This window comes from Pseudorasbora parva, chromosome 10 (genome assembly GCF_024679245.1).
Source record: "Pseudorasbora parva isolate DD20220531a chromosome 10, ASM2467924v1, whole genome shotgun sequence".
NCBI lineage: Eukaryota > Metazoa > Chordata > Actinopteri > Cypriniformes > Gobionidae > Pseudorasbora > Pseudorasbora parva.
In genome coordinates, this window is record NC_090181.1 from 21,537,069 (window position 1) to 21,561,116 (window position 24,048).

Sequence of the window (24,048 nt, forward strand, 5' to 3'; positions counted from 1 at the left end):
GGAACTACAGAGGGAGAAGGAAGTGTGCAACAGGCGTCCGAAACTCCAGCAACCACAGAAGGTGCAGCCCTCACCGCATTAGCGGGTATGTTTCAAACTTTCTTGCAGTATCAGAAGGAGAGAGATGTGAGACAGGAAAGAGACATGGCTCGACGAGAACAACAGTTTAAAGTACTTACCCATCAAGTCACGCAAATGCAGATGGACGTAGAGCGCACCAGGCATGGAGCAGCCACTGCAGACCAATCAGCATCACGAGGATTGGCTCCGGTGCCTCAGTTGCCGAAGCTGCAAGAGGAAGATGATATAGAGCAGTACTTAACCACTTTTGAGAGAATGGCAGAAGTGTATTTGTGGCCAAAGGAGGACTGGGCTATCCATTTGATTCCTCTACTCACAGGAAAAGCGAGGAGTGCATTCGTTGCAATGTCACCAGTACTATCTCTGGACTATGATCGAGTTAAAGAAGCAATTCTCAAGAAATATGAAATCAGCGCTGAGACATATCGGCTAAGATTTCGTTCTATGGATACACCAGTTGATGAATCCCCAATGGAATTGTACGTTCGGCTGAAGGATTTTTTGCCAAATGGGTGCGACTAGAGACAAGTAGCAAAATGGACCTGTTGGAGACGATGGTCCTAGAACAGTACTTGCGGGTATTGTTCCCAGAAGTAAGAACTTGGGTGAAGGAGCGAAATCCAGCAACTGCAGGAGAGGCAGCTAGTTTTGTTGAGGCCTACATCACAGCAAGGAAGGTTTCTTCTGGGACATTGCCGTATGCTGGAGTCCTACCATCCAACAGGGGTAAGTCTGTGGGGTCCGGGGGTAGTTCATATTCTCAATTACAAACCCAGATTTTAAAACCCACCCACCCTAGACCCAAATCACCTGGAACAACATACCAAGCATTAGATAAAAAGGATGTGATTTGTTATAATTGTGCAGAACCAGGTCATACTAGTCCACATTGTCCTTTAAGGAAGTCAAAATCAGCTTGACTATGTTATGTACCAACTGCTACATTACCACCCAAAATAGACAAAGAACCTACTGTTTCTGTGTTACTAAATGGCAAGCCAGTAACAGCTTTGGTAGACACCGGTTGTGCAAGAACTTTGGTGCAGGAGCAGTATGTTCCAAGAGATTCCTGGACTGAGGGTACAGTTACAGTATGTTGTGTACATGGAGATAAAACAGAATTGCCTACTGCTGAGGTATACATTGAGATTCATGGGCAGCCTTACCTGATGAAAGTAGGAATTACCACAACCATACCTTATCCTGTTTTGTTAGGTACAGACATGCCTATATTAGCGGATTTGGTGCAGGAAACTGCGTGGTGTGGCATTGTTACTAGAGCACAGGCTCAAAAATTGACTCAGTTGTCACAGCCCCAAGATTTTGCACAGAACACCCTTCAAGAAATGCCATTCTTTACTGATGAGATAGTAGGTGAAGCTAAGTCAAGTAAGGAAGAAAGGCTAGAAAAGAGGAGAAAATGGGTGGCCGATGTAATTAATTCCTCAGAGCAGTTGAATGTTGAATTGGAAGAACCGGAAGTTGATGAACTGGATGTGAGCATATCTAATGATATAGCTAAGCTACAGACAGAAGATGCAACACTGGCAGATTGCTTTCACAAAATCAGCAAAGAGACTGCTGTGAATTTGTTGAATGCTGAAATGTTTGTGATTAAGCAAGGGCTTCTTTACCGACAGTCTAAGGAAGAGGGTACACAGTTGGTGGTACCAAAAACTTATCGCAAGGAAGTGATGGAACTTGCTCATTCTATTCCATGGTCCGGACATTTGGGGTTTATGAAGACCTTAATGAGAATAGCTAAAAGGTTCTTTTGGCCTGGCATGTACGTTGAGGTAAAGGAGTTCTGTAAAGCATGTCCTGAATGTCAGCTGGCAGCGGGCAGAAAACCCAGTGTAGCGCCGCTTGTACCAATTCCTGCAGTCAATGTTCCATTTGAGAGAATAGGTGTGGATGTTGTGGGACCTGTTGAAAAAAGTCAGAAGGGGAACAGATTTATTCTGGTTATTTGTGATTACGCAACCAGATACCCTGAGGCTTATCCTATGAGGGAAGTCACTGCAAATCAGGTAGCAACCGCACTTCTGCATTTCTTCTCACATGTAGGGATACCTAAAGAAATACTGACTGATCAGGGCACCAATTTTATGAGTCACACTTTGCATCAGGTTTATCAATTATTGGGTATCAAGAGAGTGCGTACTACCCCTTACCACCCCCAGACGGATGGTCTGGTAGAAAGATTTAATCAGACACTGAAAAGCATGTTGAACAAGTTTGTGTCCGAGACTGGCAAAGACTGGGATAAATGGTTGCCCTATCTTTTATTTGCCTATCGAGAAGTCCCTCAGGCAACTACTGGATTTTCACCCTTCGAGCTGCTGTTCACTCATCAAGTCAGAGGCCCACTGGATGTGTTAAGAGACAGTTGGGAAGACAACCACATGTTGCGTAAACAGAACATACTCTTGTATGTGCTTAAAATGAGAGAGAAGTTACAGCAAACTACCACCATAGCTCAGGAGAATCTGCGACAGGCACAGCTTAAACAGAAAGCTTGGTATGACAAGAAGTCCAGAGCAAGAACGTTGCAATCAGGAGAGCAAGTATTGTTGTTACTTCCGACATCGGACAACAAGCTTCTAGCGAAATGGCAAGGTCCATACCAGGTAAAAAGGAAAGTTGGTTCTGTGACGTATGAGATTGAAATTCCATCGAGACATCAACCTTTGCAGATTTTTCACATTAATATGCTGAAAAAGTGGCATGAACAAGCTTCCCAGCCAGAGACAACAGCAAATGCTGTAAAAGAGCTGCTGGTGAGGGCGGTTCAGGAGGAGGATGAAGTGGAGGAGCAGTACTTACCTGTTCAGCTGGACGACTGTTTCTTGGATTTGCAACATTTGAATGCGGAGCAGAGGGGGCAACTGCTGGAGAGCATCCCTCAACAACTTTTCCTGAAGACACCAGGTAAAACAAACCTTGTCCAACATCACATTTACCTAAAAGACAATAAACCAATACATCAATGTGTTTACAGAGTTCCAGAGAAATTAGTACTTACCATGAAGCAGGAGATTGAGATGATGCTGAAAATGGAAATCATTGAACCATCTTCCAGCGAATGGAATAATCCCATCGTACTAGTTCCAAAGAAAGATGGAACACTGAGATTCTGCTTGGACTTCAGAAAACTCAATGCAGTGAGTAAATTTGACCCATACCTAGAGTTGATGACTTAATAGAAAAACTTGGTAGTGCAAAGTTTCTCACAACACTGGACTTATGTAAAGGCTATTGGCAGATACCATTGAGCTCAGACAGCAGGGAATTGACTGCCTTTAAAACGCCTTTTGGACACTACCATTTCCGGGTCTTACCCTTTGGACTTCACGGGGCACCTGCTACATTCCAGAGAATGATTGATCAGATTCTCAGGGGAACTGAGAAGTTTGCAGCCGCATACTTGGATGACATTGTCATTTATAGTGAAACATGGGAGGAGCATCTACAGCATCTGACAGAGGTACTGGCGAGAATAAAATCAGCAGGACTTACCATTCGTCCGGACAAGTGTGCTTTTGCCAAACAGGAAACTATGTACCTGGGATATAAACTAGGACATGGAGTTATTCGTCCTCAAGTTGGGAAGATTGAAGCTATCAAGCTTGCCGAGCAACCTTCTTCAAAGAAGCAGGTACGATCCTTCCTGGGCCTAGTTGGATGGTACAGACGTTTCATCCCTCACTTCTCTGCTAGAGCTGTAGCCCTTACTAACCTTACGAAGAAGGATAGACCCAATAAGATTGTTTGGACTGCAGAGTGTGAAAGTGCTTTCAAGGATTTGAAAGGTGCGTTGTGCGTAGAACCTGTTTTACGGAGCCCAGACTTTGATCAGGCATTTACAGTACAGACTGATGCTTCAGAGTTCGGCCTGGGAGCTGTACTTCTGCAAGGACAACCTGGTGAGTTGCAACCCATTGCCTATATTAGCAGGAAACTTCTTCCAAGAGAATCAAGATACTCAACGGTAGAAAAAGAATGTTTAGCTGTGAAATGGGCTTTGGATTCCTTTAGATATTACCTGTTGGGTAGCAAGTTCACCCTAGATCAGTCTCATCAGGCTTTAACTTGGTTGGGCCACATGAAGGACACTAATGCCCGTATTACACGCTGGTTTTTAGCTATACAACCCTTTGACTTTGAGGTGGTATATCGGACTGGTCCTGAGAACTGTGCGGCTGATTTTCTCTCTAGAACACCACAGGGGGTGTCAAAGGGAAGGGGGAGGAAATGTCACGGAGTAATCCCGTGATCATGAATGGACTGCATGTGCATGCACATACCAAATATCTAACACATAGGCCTAGGTTGTTGCAGCATTAAAACAGTCTGGTTATTGACACTGATACCTTACATGCTCTGACTTGTGCAATGTTTGCAAATATTTAAATTCTTTGTGTTGCATGTGGTTAAGATATTTAGGGGTACAATGTGCATTGGTTTGTAATGTGTAGTGGATACATGTACAATGTGTTTGAGTAAACATAGATGTTAACATTGTTCATTCATTGTTATTATAAATAACCACAATACACAGTTGTCTGATTTTAAGTCTTTATTCAAGATGGGGTCATACAGTCAGCACAATAACAAATAGGACTTACCGGACACCAGTGACCAAACCTGTATTGTTTTAAAAATGGAGTACTTAAACATGGTGGACATGCTGTCTGAATGGGAGAGACCATGTTATGTGATGTCATGGGGGGGTATTCCAGTATCCCTGTAAAACAAGGTAAATTTTTGGTAAATCATGTGTTGTATTATTGTATTGTATTATAGTGTAACTTAATCATGGATAGATGTTTATGTACTTAGGGTGATAAGAAGGACATATGTGAAACATAAAACTTACCTCCTAGAATGGTACACTCCAGGGTGTGGCCTAGGTTATAAATGGCTGCTGGAGTTTGTACATGGAGGGCAGAGTGAAGTTGAGTCTAGAGGATCAGTTTGGGTTGAGTGGAGTTGACGCAGAGTAGAAAGGAAAAAGCTTCTGCTCAAGAACATTTGTTACTCAAACAATACTAATTGCAACTTGCCAACAAAGGACTTATAGTTTTCCAAGTTATTTTGTTATTTTCCTTTTTTTTAATGTTTGTACATAGTTCTTTGTTTCGACTTCGCTGTGGGATTTGCACTGTCTGCACAATAAATTCACCTCAACTGGGATTCCTGTCACCTGGGTCTTGTTATGCCTCTGATCCCGAGTGCGATTGCTAACAATGCTTAATTGCATAAGATTGTATATAGCTAAGGTAGGTCAAAAACACATGTAGAGAAGTGTTAGGATAATACAATATCACCATTCGGACGGTATTCTGCGCTCATTTAAAATTGATGTGACATCATCTGACATGAAACTGATTCATTAAATTGAATTGATCTCATAGATGTGACTGTTGTGGTTCGTAGTCATAGCAGCACCAACTGCTGCAGTTAATGTGGTGAATCCAACTTCATTTGTAGGGCACTAACAATATAGTTTTATATAATTCGTTTAACAATTGTGTTAATAAAATAAAAAGACCATGAATTAAATACTGGCCTTCTGGACTTACAAAATTTTGAGCTGCAAAAGATAACTTTGCACATATTTGAAAATTACCTATTATATCATACATTACATTAGAATTCATCTATATTTAAATTCCATCATGGGTGTGGCTTGTGGTCATAGCGGCACCAGCTGCTGCGGTAAATGTGGCATATTTGAGCGATTTTAAAATACTCTCCTGTTTAAATGCATATTGCCTGTCTTGCACAATTTGCCTGAAGCCACCGGGGTGGTGGTGCCACCGGCTTGGGCCCGTCATCGCTGCTCGCAGCTTTAATTATTTTTAAGTTTCTGGTTTCATTTTCTAGTTTGCTAATTAGTTCTGTTAATTTTCTTTTCCCTCCCTGTTTTCACCATGGTGTGGCAAGCAGGATGAGGCCGAGAGCTGTGAGAGCAGACGAGGTTGGATGGTGTGTTCAAGTCCTCCTGGGATGTTGGTATTTACGAGGTGAGAAGTCGCGTTTACGACATCATGTGTGTTCCAGTATCTTTGGTTAGAGTAAGATTGCGTTGCACCTTCTGTTTAGGAATTTCATGAAAATACAGCAAGGGTTGTTAACTCTGCTTACAGAAAATGAAGAACTAAGAATGCGCATCATGTGAGTTTTTAATTAGTCTATGTAGCCACTGTAAACAGTATTGTTATATTAGGCTAATTGTAATATTACAGTGCTAGCCTACTTTGTTGTAAATGACGAAGCCTGACAGTGTCACTGCTAAATACCTGCTGCATCCATTGATTCCGCCATGTTTTTTACTGACACGCCCACAACTCGTACAGATCGGGACATAAAGAAAATCCCAAACTTCCCATGGGTATTTCCGATTTCATGGTGGCGTTCATGTGTCACATGACTTGAATGCACCAGGAGGTGTGATTGATAATGAGCACCACCTGTGTGCCGTACCAGTCCCAAGTTTTTCATGGAGGCGCTTCGGAAGCATAAAAGGAGGAGCAGCTACGTTTACATGGGCACTTTTTGCTTGAAATCATCTCAATGAAATCATTCTGATTTATGAATCTGAACACAGTGTTTAAAAGAACGCTAAATAAAGTTGGGGTTGATGTGCGCATTTATATGTCACAAGCTTCTGATCAGATTTAGTCTTTTGCCATGTGCACACTACATTTACAGAGTTTCCCATTGCTGTTGCATACATCATAATCATCCTACTTATCATTGTTTTAAAAAGCAGATTTTATATTTTTCTATTCCGGGTCCTAATTAGGTGACGACGAGCACGTAAACCGTTATGTCGTGCTGCTTATATTTATCAAACAGTAAAACAACCATTCCCGCACCCAAAACCACTGTGGATAAGAGTCTGAAACAAAGAATGGGGGAACGCTGTCCTGCTCCACTTCACAGACGATGAGTGGGAAATGAATGTCAGAATGACAGGACACTCATTTATGACACTTAATTCAACAGCTCATTCCACGAATCATACGACATTGCACTATGTCTACATCATTGCGCATGCGCAGTATTGCCCAGTTTCGGTTTTTAATCCGATCAAGTCGGATTACAAAAGGAATAAACAACCCCTTACAATTTTAATCAGATCTGGCCAACTCATCTTGACTGACATGGTTACAAGTCACTTTTTTATTCTGATTTTGCTACTAGCCCTTTTGAAATTGGATTTTTAGGGTCCACGTAAATGCATTTAAATGGTTAGTTCATCCAAACATGTAAATTATGTAATTAATGACTCACCCTAATGTAGTTCCACACCCGTAAGACCTCAGGTTATTGATTCATTATTCAGATCGCGTGTCAAACTGCCAAACTGCTGATATCACGTGACATTGGTGATCCGAATCATGAATCAATATGCTGATTCATAACCGAATCTTTGTTTGCGGATTAAAAACAAACACTGAAGAGAAGACAATGCTGAATAAAGTCGTAGTTTTTGTTATTTTTGGACCAAAATGTATTTTCGATGCTTCAAGAGATTCTAATTCTAACTAACTGATGTCACATATGGACTACTTTGATGATGCTTTTATTACCTTTCTGGACATGGACAGTAAAGTGTGCATATGCTTTCATTGGAGAAACAGAAAAGATCTTTGTGGCAAGCAGCGGGGCGAGGGACCGCGAGAGCGGGCCGGTGACCAGTGGTAATGAGTGCCAGCTGTGCGACACACCGGTCTCGTCTCACGGCCGAGTGACGGGAGCATAAAAGGAGGAGCAAAGGCAGCGAAAGACGAGAGAGGACCAGGCCCCGCGTTTTATCATGTGTAAAACTTAATAAAATTATGTGTATTATGTGTGTATGGCGGGCAGTTGTCCGTGAGAGGCTGCCCGCGGTTTACTTACGCTTTGTTTATTTATTTTGAATTAAAGTTTGTTAAACGTTCGCCGGTTCCCGCCTTCTTCCTTCCATCAGCGAACCCGTTACAATCTTAAACTGTGTTCCAAAGATGAACGGAGGGCTTACGGTGTGGAACCGCATTAGGGTGAGTCATTAATGACATCATTTTCATTTTTGGCGGAACTAACACTCTAATATCTGTGCTTGCATTATATGTCCTTTTTAATAAAAGACAGAAAAGTCCATATCAGGAAGAAGTTAGTGTCAAGTCTTGAGTGCCAACTTGTTCTCCTGCCAATAAATTCAATAAAGGGCCCTGTGGTTCACACGCACAGAGAGTGTGAACCAGCTCTGGAGCAGGGTCAGGATAAAAACCTTGTTTACAGTGTAGACACACGTCTCCCCTGGCAACACAGCGGGCAAGAATTCTGCCAACACAACAAAAAAGCAAAGTGATAAAACACTTAAAGATCTCATAAAAGAGAAGGAAAAAAAGAGGAATGGGGAATCTACTATGGCTTTAATTAAGCTCTTTCTGTCTCTGTCTCTCTCTCTCTCACTCACACACACCCACGACAACACACAACCCCTACTTCTGAGTATCTTGCTTCTTAATATTCTAAAATCATTCAAGCAGAAGCGTCTGTGAAATCTAGTTGGACTCTTGTGAATCGATTTCAAACATGATGCTCAGTGAAGTGAATAAACACTCTCCATATAGAGATTAGCTGATGCTTCTCTCTCATACTGTATTTGATCACTGTCATGTAACAAAGGAAAACAATTTCCATCAGAGAACATTAAATAACTACAACAAGGACCAGTAATATGTTCATTTAAATATTTAATTCTCATGTAGCAGGTTTAATTTCCTTTCTGATTGCTCTCTGCGGCTCATCAGGAAGAGCTCCAGTAATAAACACTACAGTAACACTTAATTAACTATTATGTAACCATTTACATTCAACATAACTACACTTCTAATGTACAAGTTCACATTCAAATTCGAGAAGTAATATGCAAGGGAGTAGTCAGGAATTTAATCAGAGTCTGTCCTTCTAATTGGATTGTGGTGTGCGGTTTAATGCAGAAATAATAAAGTCAAAAGCTCTGTACAATTTCAATAGATATTACTAAATTAATATGAAAAAGTCGGGGGTTATAATGTTTTGACTACATAATGAGGCTAGGTTGGTTTGTATTTCCTGCATAACTGGAAAAACAAATGGCACAAAGAAAACTGATACAGTTTGAGGTTGGATTGATAGCAAAACTTTGGCTTTGATATAATAACAGCCTTTGTATCGATACTAAGTGTAAGAAACAAATAAACAGCCGGGGCCACTCAGGGCTGTAAATATCACAATAACGTCGGCCTGATTCGATTCAAGTTAACATATTTAATTATTTTTTAATGAAAGAAAATAAAAAGTTATGAGTTACATCTGAGGTGGGTTTCTGCAACAGAGCTTACACAATCTGCATCAAAATGCATGGGAAATGCAAACAGTGAACTCAGTGTAAATGTGATTGTATAACACATTTCTTTATAATCCTCAAATGTATAAAAGGATTTTTGCTGTTGACATCTACGTCAATGTTTGTACATAAATACAATAGTGTTCAAATTCAGATTTTTTCTTTAAAAAAAAGGAAGGAACTCATCAAGTGATAGTAGAGTAATTTATAATGTTACAAAATTTCAAATAAATACTGTTCGCTGAAACTGTTACCAAAAGAATCCTAAAAGAGTACTGTATAGCAGTTTCCACAAAAAGATATCTTCAGCTTTGGCATCACAGGAACAAATTACATTTTATAAAATATAGAAATAGAAAACAGTTATTATAAATTGTAATAATATTCAATACGTTTTTTTAATTTTATTTTTGGTCAAATAAATGCAGCTTTGTGAGCATAAAAATGTCAAAAAACATGAAAAAATGTAATTGTACATTGCACGTTAAAAGTCCTACCTGGATTGTATTTATACAAAATTGTCAAATTTCTTAAATGCATAAAAAAAACATGGTAACACTTTAGTTTAGCATCCAATTCTCACTATATTAGTACTAATAAAGCACATATTAATGGCTTATTCTGCATGACCATATTCTACATCTCTACTTAACAACTATCTTATATCTTATTGAACAGTAATAAGACAACTATCTTATTAATGAATAGTAATAGGAGTTTATTGAGGCAAAATCATAGTTGTTTAATAGTTAGAATTGTCATTGTTCCATTTTCCGTCCCATCAGACAATAGTGCACATTGCTCTGTGTGTGTTTTCTGTGTTTCTGCAGTTATAGATTTCCTGCTTCTGTTTAACTCTGACCCACACGGGCTCTATGCCCGCCACCAGCCTCCAAAACGTTTCTACTGTCACTTGGATGAAGTGCAGGTTTTGAAGACTGTTTGGATTCAAAGATGTTGTGGCCTCTAGCTTGGCAAACTGTCATCCTGTATCTCGTTCTCTTAATGCCTTAGAATAACCCAACAATTTTTTACCATCATCTTTTTCTCTTTCTCTCCTTCTTTCTTAAGAGAGAATATACCGTCATCAAAAATGTTCAGAAATATGCATTATTCCATGCACATTGAAATGTTTTAGTAGGTAATTGCAGTTTAAATGCATATAGCTTTACTGGTGCCTTTTAAATAAAGCCATGTCAGATTATTTTTTTTAAAGGAATACTGATACATTTTGGATAAGCCCCATTTCCAACCTCTGACTCTGCATTATTTACTGAGCTGAAGTGACAATTTACTATTTGCTGTTCATGTTTTTTATAAAAAAAATTAACTATTATCTACGACTTTTGTCTCCTGCTGATTGCTGCACAGAATAAACAGCACTTTTAACTAGTACAAATAGTTAACGAAGCAGTCAGTATTACTTTAGAATAAACATTTGAAATGGTAGCATGTTATGTACTGTATGCATGTGAACTCATCACATTGCATGTGAAAATCAGTTAATCATTTAACCCTTTTAAATTCTGGGACCATTTTTGGGATTTCCACTTGGATTTGGCCTACCCAAAATTGAAAAGCTTGGTGCAAATTGAAAAGGGGGGCTCAGATAACCCATACTTACATGTTTATCCCTTTTAGCAGTGTTTTATGTAACTTTAAAGGGTTTCCTGTAAAATGACACCAACATTTTGAACTGTATGTGTGTATGGGAAGCTTTTTAATTTGGGTAGGCCAAATCCAGGCAAAAATGGTACCAGAGTAATTTAGTGTAAATATATTACTTTGTGTAAAACAAATGCCAACGTGCATATCCCCAGAGCTTTCAAATGGTACCACATATGAGGTCAGAGCTCCTACACAGACATTTACAATTGAAAGTATATATGATGATGACATTCCGGACCCTGCACAGGACTTTAAATGATTATAGAAAATAGTTTTATCACTGTCTGATCTTAGCAGATAAATATGTTTGACAATTTATTACAGATAAATATGTGGAATATGGCAAAGAAATGGTAAGTAAAAAAAATATTACTCTTAGGGAAGCCAAACACAGCAAAATCATTATCACCATCATGTTTGAAAACCTAAATCAGTAAAAAAAAAAAATTAAAATCAGCACTAATTCACACGAAAACAACATGCAAAACACAAAGAAAGAAAGAAAGAAAGAAAGAAAGAAAGAAAGAAAGAAAGAAAGAAAGAAAGAAAGAAAGAAAGAAAGAAAGAAAGAAAGAAAGAAAGAAAGAAAGAAAGAAATGGATGTAAATGAAAGCAGATTAGCAGATCTCCTGCTCGATTTGTTGGTGAATCAGTCATGTTAGCAGCGGGAGAAGTGGAGAGAGACGCAGCCTCGTTTCTACTGAAGCACAGCCAGCTGTGAGGATGCAAGCAGCGAGGAATCACAACACAATGACCGCAAGCAGCTCAGCATCATGATGAATTTAGGCATTAAAACCAGATGAGTGCATGGGTTTTCTGAACTCCCCACCAAGCCATTAGAGCACACAAACAGTCTGAGTTAAGTGTTAACTACCACACACACAGTTCTGGAGATGAGGAACACACTCACCTTCGGTCTCACCACACAATGTGCACTGTGACTCTACAGAATAATAAACAAAAAACAAAAAAAACAAGAGAGAGCGAACTTTGAGCAAATATTTACATTAACAGGGTGATATGTTGATTGCATTTTATTGTCAGGACAGTCTCTTAACACTATAAAATTTAAAATGACATTCCATCATTTTGATGTCCATGGGGTTGTTTTATTTTTAGGGATTTATTTTAAATTTAAACCATTGGCAATATAAAGCAGATTAAAAATCTGATATCATAATTCCATTCAAGAACCTGTTTTGTTAGTCCCACCTGATCTACTTCCCTATTATTAAATCAGTCTGCCTTCTTAAATATACTCTCATAGCATTAAAGTATTTTGAGAAACATTTTGTACTCCATAATGTGGCCTCAATGTGCAAAATCTCAAACGGATACTTTTGGGTTCAATTACAATCTTTCTGATCTAAATATGCAAGCTTGCACTCACAAACACATTTTTGCAGCCGATATGCAAACAAAAACTATACTTACAACTAAAGCAAGACTCAAATACAAATGCAATGTACAATGTATGCAAAAGAACATTATAGTCATATCTTAAAAATGTACAGGATTCTTAGCCAAGATTCTTTTATATCTAAAATATACAACTACATATTTTTTACATTAACAAAAACAACTCTATTCATCTGTCAAACATGGGCTTTTCAAAAGAGTATGCCGTCCAAAAAATGTAACGCTACAAATTCTGTCATGAACTATCAATTACATTTTCATTTCAATGGCCAATAAAAAAACCTTGCGGCATTACAGCACAGATTTAAATAGCAATTCTGCTGCGTTGAATGGTTGATTCAGTGAGTATATGATTAGCATTCATTCTACAGCGCTGTCTATTGAAGCTATATTCCCATGCCGTTAATTAAGAAACAACTGACATTTGTTCATAATCATGTTGAGAGATGTGAACAGGCAACAAACTCAACAGACCAATCTTCTCATCAAGTGACTTGTGTTTTTGGCAGACTCCAAATATGCTGCCTAAACTAGAGACATGTTTTAGTATCACTCCAAACTAAACTTAAACTCCCTCTCTGAAAGTAAACCAATACAACCTCCATTTTTACAGTGACACCATATTTGCTGTCATTCTTAAAACAAGATTAGTTATGAATTAGCAGCTAGAATTGGACAGAAAACATTCATTTTTATTCCACAATCTGAGTAAAAGATACATGCAGATACTACCTACATTCAAGCCCTCATCCCTGGCCAAGACACCAAAGGTTCATATACATTTGACCCATTTGAGATTTAGAATTCCCATGGAAACCAAGGAAAAACAAAACTGACATCAAATAATTCAAATTTCGTCTTGCGATTCGTCAAAATAAGAAGCGCTAACAGGCTTTCAGTTCATTCCACAACAAAGCATTCCATAATTAACACCAGTATTTGCATATTAGCCTTGTGTGCTCACACTCTCCACTTTAGTTGGTGTAGTGTTATAAGTGGGAGTGTCAGTGGTGATAATTAGCTTTTCTCTTCTGGTCTTTTTTCACAGGCACACAGAGGCTTTTCTTCTGCTCTGTGAGGAGATGGGGTGTTTATATAATTATAGAATGATTCTAAATACTATTTTTTGTGAACTCCTATTCTCATTTGATGAGGTCATGAGAAACAAATTGATTTACATGAGCAGAATCATGTACATAGATAAACGAATCTGCCTATTATTAATAGAGGTCACTTCAAAGATGATCAGAGCAGATATAATATATTGACAAGCTTCCTGACTTGTGTAAACACACAGAAACGCACATACCGCATGTTACTCTATTTAGATTACTATTGATTTCAGTTTCTGCACTCCAAAATAATCCCTCTTGTGCTTGGCTAACTGCTCCTGCAGGAGCTGACAAAGCACTTCTGTACTTTCAGATAGTATCAGACTTTATGAAGACTGTTAGCACTCAGTCTATCATAAGCACTCTGCTTGTAAGAGCTAACAGATAACAACATACCAAGTCTGCAAAAGGATGAGAGAGAGTATACGGCAGCCGTGTTGACATTCAGCACGTGCAAGCGCGTGTGATTTTTTTTAAATGCACAACAATACAATAAATAGTAAGTTAATATTTATCTTTTAGCCTGAATAATGCCATTTGCATTGCCAGTTTTCGCTCCAGCAAGGAAAATAGTTCCAAACAGAGAAATTAACAGTCCCACATCTCTTAGTGGTGTTTTGTTCCTGAATTAATTGGTTAAGTGAATGATTCAGTGACTCCTTAATGAATCAATGTGAGTTGTGTTTTTTAATAAATCGGTCAAGTGAATGATTCAACGACTCATAACTGGTTTGGGTTCTGAATGAATCAAGTGTTTTGAACATAACCTGCATAAAGTGTCACTGTCACAAATCAGGCCTCTGGGCTCCCTCACCTCAATATTTATCCCCACTCTGAACTTCATTACCCATAATCCTTTTTCCTGACTCATCAGCCATCATTGTTTACACCTGTGTGCCATTAGCCTCATCACCTTAGTCTATATAAACCTTGTTCACTCTGCCATTCACTGCGAAGTCTTGTAAAGTGTAACTACTACAATTCTGAGCGGTCTATCATGTTTTCATGTCGCTTGGTTTTGGATCACCTGCCTGTTTCTGGACTTCTCTCTTGCCTACGTTCTAGTGATGGGCAGACCGAGGCTTCGTGAAGCACTGAAACAGTTGAAGCAAATGTGCCGAAGCTTCGAAACAACACCCGACACCCGTCTCCATGACGCCATCTAGTGGACACTTGCATGTATTAATCTGAAATAACCTTGACAGTGACTGTATGTTAAAAACAAAACAAAAAAAACACGTTTTTAACATCTGGCTCACAACTACTTGGTTTTGTAACCTGTAGCCTCCTCATTGTAAATAACTTTAGTTTTTAGTTTTTGTTTTTTTGTCATGAAAAATTATGATTATTAAAATAAATAAAGCCACAATGTGTCATTTGTTACATAAATTTTTTATTCAAAAATTTGAATTGCTCTGCTGGTGAAGGACAACTTTTAGTTAGTCAATTATATATATATAAAATTTCTCCAGCCTTTGAAAAAAAATATCTTACAAGACGGGTCACTTTTTGCTAGCATGCACAAATATTTTTTAGCTGAAAATTAAGTTAATAGATCATGCATTCTGGGCCAATACAATACACAATACACACATCTCACTTTATGTGGTGTTTCCAAATGGAAACGGTCCCACACCCTAACCTATGTTGTAGGCTATGACATCTCTTATGTGGAGCCTCCATATCACTTAAGAATATCTTCTATATCTATAATTCTATATATTATATATTATCTATAATTCTAATTTAGCCTATATCTATCCTAACTCTCTGTCACTGTCTATACCTATCAGTCAATATATCATTTAAATCTAGCATAAATATAACTAACCAAAGTGCACTATACATCTCACTTGTAAAATCTACACAAAATGTATCTTCTCTCACAAATCCCATTTCACGAGTTCACACTTACAAATAATTCAGATAGAATAAATGGTATGCGTATTTGGCGTGCTGTCCGAGGAGAGGGCTCCGAGCTCGGTATTTGGCCCGAACCCAGAGTACTCCCCCCGTATTTCTGGTTAGGAAAGTAACCAGGTGCGTGTGAGGTAGAAGGGGTGGTGGAGGGATGCTGCAAACTTTGTCAAGGAACATTGGTGAGTTGACTGGGTTTTTATGTGATCCTCCACTTGAGCTGATTGGTAGACATGTTGATTACTGATTGTTGACAGCTGGTTGGAATGACATCATGATTAGGTAGATCATTTGAACGTGCTTCTCCCGAACTTAGTTTTTTAAGAAACATCATTAAGTGAAGATGGATTAACTTCACTTTTAAACCGTGGGAATGAGGTTCATTCAAATGTGTGACTGTGTGGTTTGTTCCCGCCCCTTTTAATCAAAGCAGTTTCGACAGGCACCTGATGAAACACTTCGGTGCTTCGTTTAGCGATAGTCACGTGACATGGGTGTGTCGAATCACAGTTCGGAGCAGTGTTTCGAAGCATCCGCGCTTCGGGATCTCGACACAGCATCCCGTTCCCTGCCTTGTTGTGTTTGTCTGCTCGGACTGCCTGCATGTATTTTGACCTTGCCTGTACTCTAGACTTCGATTGTGGACTGTTGTCTTAATAAAATTGCATTTGGATCCCCAATCTGTTGACTCATCGTTACAGAAGACTTTGCCACACATGGATCCAGCAATTCAACTCATCCGTCTGAAACAAGGTAATAGATCACAAGAGGACCACACCCGAGATTACCTGGACCTTGCTTATTTAACAGACTTCGTGGATTTTGCCCGTATTGACTTTTTTGTTATGGACTCAAAGATCAGTACAAATCCAAACTCATCAGAGAAGGTCCTCGAAGATCACTGGTTGAGTTTTTGGATCATGCTCTCTTAGAAAGTGTGTCCTCCTACACTGTTGGGGAGGTAGAGGAGGTTTCCACTAAATATTTTTTGGGAGGGGCACCGTGCATCAAGCTCCGACGGCCTCGGAGCTTTGTCCCTCACAATGTTCACCAGGTCCAGTGTTGATAATCGCTAGTCCTGTGTTTCCTGCACTCTCTAGTCCTGTGGTTGCTCAACCTGAACCTGCGCACAAGATGGCTGCCACGCCAATGTCCTGGTCCTGTTCCGCCCCATGGGCCTGGCACATTCACTGCGACGTCTTGTAAAGTGTAACTACTACAATTCTGAGAGTTCTATCATGTTTTCATGTCTCTTGGTTTTGGATCACCTGCCTGTTTCTGGACTACTCTCTTGCCTACGTTCCCTGCCTTGTTGTGTTTGTCTGCTCGGACTGCCTGCATGTATTTTGACTTTGCCTGTACTCTAGACTTCGATTGTGGACTGTTGTCTTAATAAAATTGCATTTGGATCCCCAATCTGTTGACTCATTGTTACAGTCACACTGTTAATGTCTTACATTGTCTTACAATGCCACACTTTCTTTCATCTCACATGATAAACTAAAGGGATAGTTCACCCAAAAATGAAAAATCTGTCATTTACTCAACCTCAAGTTGTTCCAAATCTGTAGGAGTTTCTTCTGCTCAACACAAAAGACATATTTTGAAGACTGTTTGTAACCAGAGAGATCAACCATGACTACCATAGTAGGGAAAATAATATGGTTACATTAATCTGCTTTGTAACAAACATTCTTCAAAATATCATCTTTTGTGCAGAAGAAACTCATACAAGTTTGGAACAATTTGAGGGTGAGTACATGATGACAGAACTTTCATTTTTGGTTGAACTATCCCTTTAATTTAAATCTCAAATCAATTAACACTGTCTAGGTTTATTATGCAATCATCAGCTGACTGTGAATTATTACTGGCTGTAAAGTTTTAATTTTAAAGCATGCTTGCATTTCTGCTCTAGCTGCAGACTCAAACTCATCTCAGATCTCATATTTACCTCAGTATTTCCTCTGGGGCAAAATGCTCTAGATCAGCATGAAGCCCCAATGTTAAGGATCCCAGTAGTGCCATTATCTGCTAGTCTGCAAGAGTAAATCATTCAAGGCATCTGACAATACAGTTCAATTTCAGAAAAGCCAGAGTTCAATAAGGTCCAGTTCAGTATAGCACTATCTTTAGAAAGATCGAGAGGACAGTTATGATAAAGCTGTATACTACTAATTGACGTAGCAAGAGACATTTTGCATTAAACTACTAGAGTAGCAGACTGAGAACATGCCAGTTTCTTTAAGAGGGTGAAGCAGGGAAATCTGTATGACTGTTCTTAGCCCTTTAACATTGTTTTAATAGCGCTTATATTTTTTCCCATGCATGCAAAGTTATGTCTTAGCAGATTAACAGCTGGACACTATGAATAATGAATAACAATGATTATAAATACTTTAAGCTTTTAACCATGTTTTCATAATTTTTACTTTTGCTATTCTTCAAATGTACTTTGAAGTTAAAAAAAGTTAATAAAAAAATACATAATTATTAAGATACAAATATTATGCAATGTTGTGTTGATTTAGTATATGCATTAGCAAGACCAATCAATCTGCCATTTTATAAATTAAAAAAATGTAAATACTATTAAACACAAAACATCATTTGAGATGTTTCATTTTCTCTGTGTTTATAAAGCACCAAAACAACAGAAAATTTAACAATGTGCTATAAAATAGATAAAATGTTTTTTTAGTTTTTTTTAAACAGATAAAAAGTATAATAACTAAGATAAACCACACAAGAAAATACAAAAGTAAAACAAATGATGAAAGAGTTGTGATAAAGTAACTACAAAAACAGTATTGATATCGCTCTGGGGGAAAAAAAATTATAGATTCACTGACTAGAGAGTTACTAGAGAGATTGAGAGAAGTGTGTTCCCTTTTGTTCAGTCACTCCGAGTAACGTCAGTGACTGGCGAATGAGGGTTTGGCTTAGAAGCCTATCATCTTCGAGATCTAGAAAACGCCCAATGGCAGGGCCAATGCCATGGGCATGCAAGATTTGCATGCGTAACTCCGCCTACCCACGTGGGTATATAAGGAAGTAGCTGGCATGATCGCATTATGTTTTAGCTTCGGAGCCAAGGGTTACATACCTCTTCACTTCTAAAGTCTTCTGAGTTAACTGTCAGTTCTTCGAGACGAATAGACACTCCGGTGGTGGCTACCATCACTTCCGCTAAGGCCGAGTCCACGAGACGGCCTATGCGTTAAAGTGGAACCTCTTCGTCGGCTGGTGTTCTTCTCGCCAAGAAGACCCCTGGAAATGCCCGATCGGGTCGGTGCTGTCATTTCTCCAAGAAGGGTTGGATCGAAGGCTGTCTCCTTCCACCCTGAAGGTTTATGTGGCCTCTATTACCACCTACCATGACCTCTTGGACGGTAAACCAGTAAGTAAGCACGACTTGATCATCAGGTTCCTGAGGGGTGCGAGAAAACTACATCCTCCTCGTGCTCCTCTCGTACCCTCTTGGGACCTCTCAGTAGTTTTAAGTGCACTGCAGAGGGCCCTATTTGAGCCTTTGCGGTTAGTAGATGTTAAGTTCTTGTCTATGAAGACAGCGCTCCTGACTGCACTGGCCTCCATCAAGAGGGACCTGCAGGCCTTTTCAGTTGACGAAGCGTGCATGGAATTTGGGCCGGGTGACTCTCACGTGAACCTGAGACCCCAGCCTGGATATGTGCCCAAGGTTCCCACCACTCGGTTCAGAGACCAGATGGTGAACCTACAAGCGCTGCCCTTGGAGGAGGCAGACCCAGCCTTGCCACTGCTCTGTCCAGTACGTGCTCTCTGTGCTTACTTAGACAGTACGCTGTGTTTCAGGACCTCAGACCAGCTCTTTGTCTGTTATGGTGGAAAGCTGAAAGGGAAGGCTCTCTCAAAGCAAAGGTTGTCACACTGGATAGTAGACACCATTTTTTTGGCATACCAGCAGCAGGGGCGCCCATGACCCCTTGGGGTTAGGACACACTCCACCCGGAGTGTGGCCTCCTCTTTGGCTTTAGCTCATGGCGCTCCGCTAACAGACATCTACAGAGCTGCAGGCTGGGAGACACCAAACCCATTCGCCAGATTCTACAATCTCCGAGTGGAGCCTGTATCCAACTATGTACTCGGCTCTACAAGTGGCCGGTAATGGATTGGCTCAGGTGTCTTCGTTTGCTCGCCATTCCACTCCACGGACTGGATACGTGTGATATACTTCTCAGGTGAGCTTCTCCGAAAGCCATGAGCTCCTCCAGCACTGCTGACGCTGACGCCAGTAAGTCTGCCCTATTCAGCCCAGACACTCGTGTCCGGCCAGGTGCTCCATGTGCATGGTTCCCCCTCCCACATGTGTATTTCTACCGTAAGCCTCCCTTGAGCGGGTGTATTCCCTTGGCAAGCCTGCCACCTCCTGGGGTTAAAAATCCACCTGCGTTTGGTACCCCAGTGATCTTTCTTATGCAGCCCTTATAGTGTATTCTTAAGTTCTCCCCACGGGTAGGCACTATGGCGCATATCTCCACCTGGAATATGCCTCCCAGTGTCCTCCACTAATCTTACGTCAGGGCACTCACGCTTGCACAGGGCACTGGAAGACAGCTGAGTGGCGTGATTATATTGGAACCCCCAGTCATCAGTCACTGACGTTACTCGGAGTGACTGAACAAAAGGGAACGTCTCGGTTACGTACGTTACCCTCGTTCACTGAGGAGGGAATGGAGACGCAACGTCCCTCTGCCACTTCTGCTGGAACGAGAGTTCAGCTTGGCTCCTCAGCTGGAAACATAATGCAATCATGCCAGCTACTTCCTTATATACCCACGTGGGTAGGCGGAGTTACGCATGCAAATCTCGCATGCGTTTTTTTGATCTCGAAAATGATAGGCTTCTAATCGAAACCCCTATTCGTCAGTCACTGACGTTACGTCTCCGTTCCCTCCTCAGGGAACGAGGGTTACATACGTAACCGAGACGTTTTAGGGAGTTTATTTATTTTAAAAATCTACAGGCTCATAGTTGAAGAAACACCCAAATATCCAGCAGCATTAGCTTTGCCAAAGCATTGGCCTTGGTGAGCAGGTCTGTTCTTCCCTGCAGATGAAGGACTCTGTTTATTCCCTTTTAATACAGTCTCACCCAATCAGTGCCCTGAGAAAGGTGGGCGAGTGAAAACAAAGTAAGAGACTCATCTCTTACATTAGAGCAGACTGGGAGTCTGAGTCCTTGACTGGGCTGTTCCTCTTTTCCATTATCCATTTGCCTTAAAACATTGTGTGACAAATACAGAAAGAAAGAAAATTCTCTCTCACAGAAAAAAATAACTACTAAAGAAGTTTTAAATTAGAGAAGTGTGAGCATGTGTATATTTTGAAAGTGTGAAGGAAGGGTGTTAGACTGTTGATTATTTTTCTGTTCTTTTATATTTTTTTTCCACACTCCCTTAGGCACATAACAGACTTGTCATGAATTACCTAACATCCAGTGTCTTAAAATAAACTTAGAAAAATCACATAATACACAGATGTCATGGTCTGGCTGTATAAAGGAACTCACAAGGAAATACAATACTTTTAATAATAATCCATCAGGAACACATAGGAGAACTTCAGAATGAGTCAATCAAACACTTTAACAAGACAGGACAAGAAACAAAGGAAAAATAATGGCTTATATACACTATTGAGTAAATTAATTAACAACAGGTGAACTGAATATGAAAGGCACAGACTGAAAACTAGGTCACAGAGCAAAACAGGGAAACAATCATGAAGCAAACATGTTACAACAAAAGAGTACACACAAACCTTAACACAGTAAAGGTTCCTCTGGTAAACATAAAAGTGTTGTTATCTACCATGTAGGGCTCATGCATTTAGGTTTCTGAATTAGTTTAAAAGCTTCCAGCATTTACCCCAATCTCCATTTAATCTCATTTAAAAGGTATCCGGCTACCAAAGTAAATGTTGTTTTAGATAATGCTGAAGATTCTCCACATTTTTTGTGGAGCTATTCTGTAATGGACCTGTGGACCAACCTCTTTGATAATAGAGAGATATAGAGATGCCTGTGCTGAATATGTTATTATGCAGGCAAGTTTTTTTTTAACATAGTGACTTGAACTAACTTACTTAGACATATTTTCTTTGATCTGTTGCCAGCATTACCTTTGTCTCAATAAAACAGAAACAATTTTTCAGAAACTATCAAAAATATACTATTACAAAATAAACAAAATTTCTCGAAAAACACATTAAAAATGAAAAAAATGATCTCAGTCGCACAAATGTAACAGGATATTCAGTATGATTTATTCTTTGTTAATGTTTTTCAAAGATTTGTTTTCGCAAATCGTGGATTGTGAATGCATTGCCAAAGATTTGGCTTACGTTTCTCAGTTTTTCGTTTGCTTTTTTGACACAAACCTCTCGTGGGGGCGGACTTAACAGTGATCTACTCTGATTGGATAAAGAGCTTTTGATGAACAGGTGGAATGATCTCGCGGTGCTTTGTATTAGGCTTGTTCGTAAAGATGAGCTCTCAGGAGCGGCAGCGGCTTAATCTTCATCATCGTCTTCACCCGCTTGTTCTTCAAGGCAGCAATAAGTTTGTGTTATTGAAGTAACCAAAAGTTGTATCCATGTACAGTGTGCAACAGTTTGTTGTGGGTTATTGATATACATAGGTGTAATTTGCAGGTGGGACATGTCCCCACCACTTTTTGAAACATTGAAACATCTTGTTGCACAAGATGAACCTAATTAATACTAAAACATCTCTGGTTAACTAGAAGAGCATATAAGAGGCATCTGGTGCTCGTTGCCGCTGTTATCAGTGGCACGTGCATGTGCAGTCTACACACAGACGAGCGTTTTAATCGTTTAACGGCGTTGTAGAGACTTTCTATTTGTTCCGGTGAAATCATAAAATAAAATGCATTAAAAAAACTGTTCCCTGCTCTTGATATACAACCACTGATGATATTCAGTATACATGCAAGAATTAAATGGATCCCCCCCCCACACACACACACACACACACGTCCCACCTACTTTTTAAAACAAAGTTACGCTACTGTTGATAAAAAGTTTTTAAATAATTAATGTGTCAAATAAAGCCAGAACTGTTGCACACTGTACATGGATTTTTATCGATCATTTTGTTAAACTTTTAGCGATATTATTGGTTACTTCAATAACCAATAAGAGGTAATTTTTTTCATTTTCAATGTGTTTTTCTTCTTTTGTAATGGCATATTTTTGATAGTTTCTGAAAAAGTTTTGTTCACTTTTATAAAGTTTTGTTCAGTTTTATTGACACAAAGGTAACTCCATAAGCATCCAAATACGCATACTTCCTGAAGTAGGCAGTCCTGGGTAAATGATTACAGGTATTCTGAATTCTGTAATCAGATTCCAAAAATTACAGTACTTGTAAAGAGTTTATATTGCATTTTAAAATACTCGTAATCAGACTAGAGTGACTTTTTTAATTATTACATGATTACGTGTTATTTTCTCAATGGAATTATTTATTGATTCTCCCTTCTACTTCTTTATTATCTTTTAAATTTTCCTTTTTTTTTAGAACAAACACTAGTCATGTGTTGATCACTGAAAACCTACACAGCATCTGATTAGTTGATTTACAGAAATCATTTAACTTTTAAAGGATTAGTTCACTTTAAAATTAAAATTACACCATGATTTACTCACCCTCAAGCCATTCTAGGTTTAAATGACTTTCTTCTTTCTAATGAACACAATCAGAGTATAAATATCCTGATGCTTACAAGCTGTATAATGGACGTGCTCAAAAAAGTGCATCCATCCTTTAATAAACGTACTCCATAGTACAAACCTGATTCCAAAAAAGTTGGGACACTGTACAAAATTGTGAATCAAAACAGAATGCAAAGATCTGGAATTTTCAAAATTTAATATTTTATTCACAATACAACATACAGTCTTGTTCAAAATAATAGCAGTACAATGTGACTAACCAGAATAATCAAGGTTTTTAGTATATTTTTTATTGCTACGTGGCAAACAAGTTACCAGTAGGTTCAGTAGATTGTCAGAAAACAAACAAGACCCAGCATTCATGATATGCACGCTCTTAAGGCTGTGCAATTGGGCAATTAGTTGAATTAGTTGAAAGGGGTGTGTTCAAAAAAATAGCAGTGTGGCATTCAATCACTGAGGTCATCAATTTTGTGAAGAAACAGGTGTGAATTAGGTGGCCCCTATTTAAGGATGAAGCCAACACTTGTTGAACATGCATTTGAAAGCTGAGGAAAATGGGTCGTTCAAGACATTGTTCAGAAGAACAGCGTACTTTGATTAAAAAGTTGATTAGAGAGGGGAAAACCTATAAAGAGGTGCAAAAAATGATAGGCTGTTCAGCTAAAATGATCTCCAATGCCTTAAAATGGAGAGCAAAACCAGAGAGACGTGGAAGAAAACGGAAGAC

General features: G+C 39.3%; 1 protein-coding gene across 8 annotated transcripts in view; it reads right to left on the minus strand.

The window, feature by feature from the left end:
• dlgap2a (discs, large (Drosophila) homolog-associated protein 2a) overlaps positions 1–24,048 on the minus strand; it is a 238,503-nt gene that overhangs the window by 101,996 nt on the left and 112,459 nt on the right. For 4 of the 8 annotated variants that reach the window (XM_067455487.1, XM_067455480.1, XM_067455482.1 and 1 more), the window contains one exon: positions 12,045–12,077. The exons of the other annotated variants lie outside the window; for them this stretch is intronic. In XM_067455487.1, the coding sequence (XP_067311588.1) occupies positions 12,045–12,077 (33 nt within the window). The remainder of the gene's footprint in view (positions 1–12,044; positions 12,078–24,048) is intronic. 8 annotated transcript variants of the gene reach the window in all.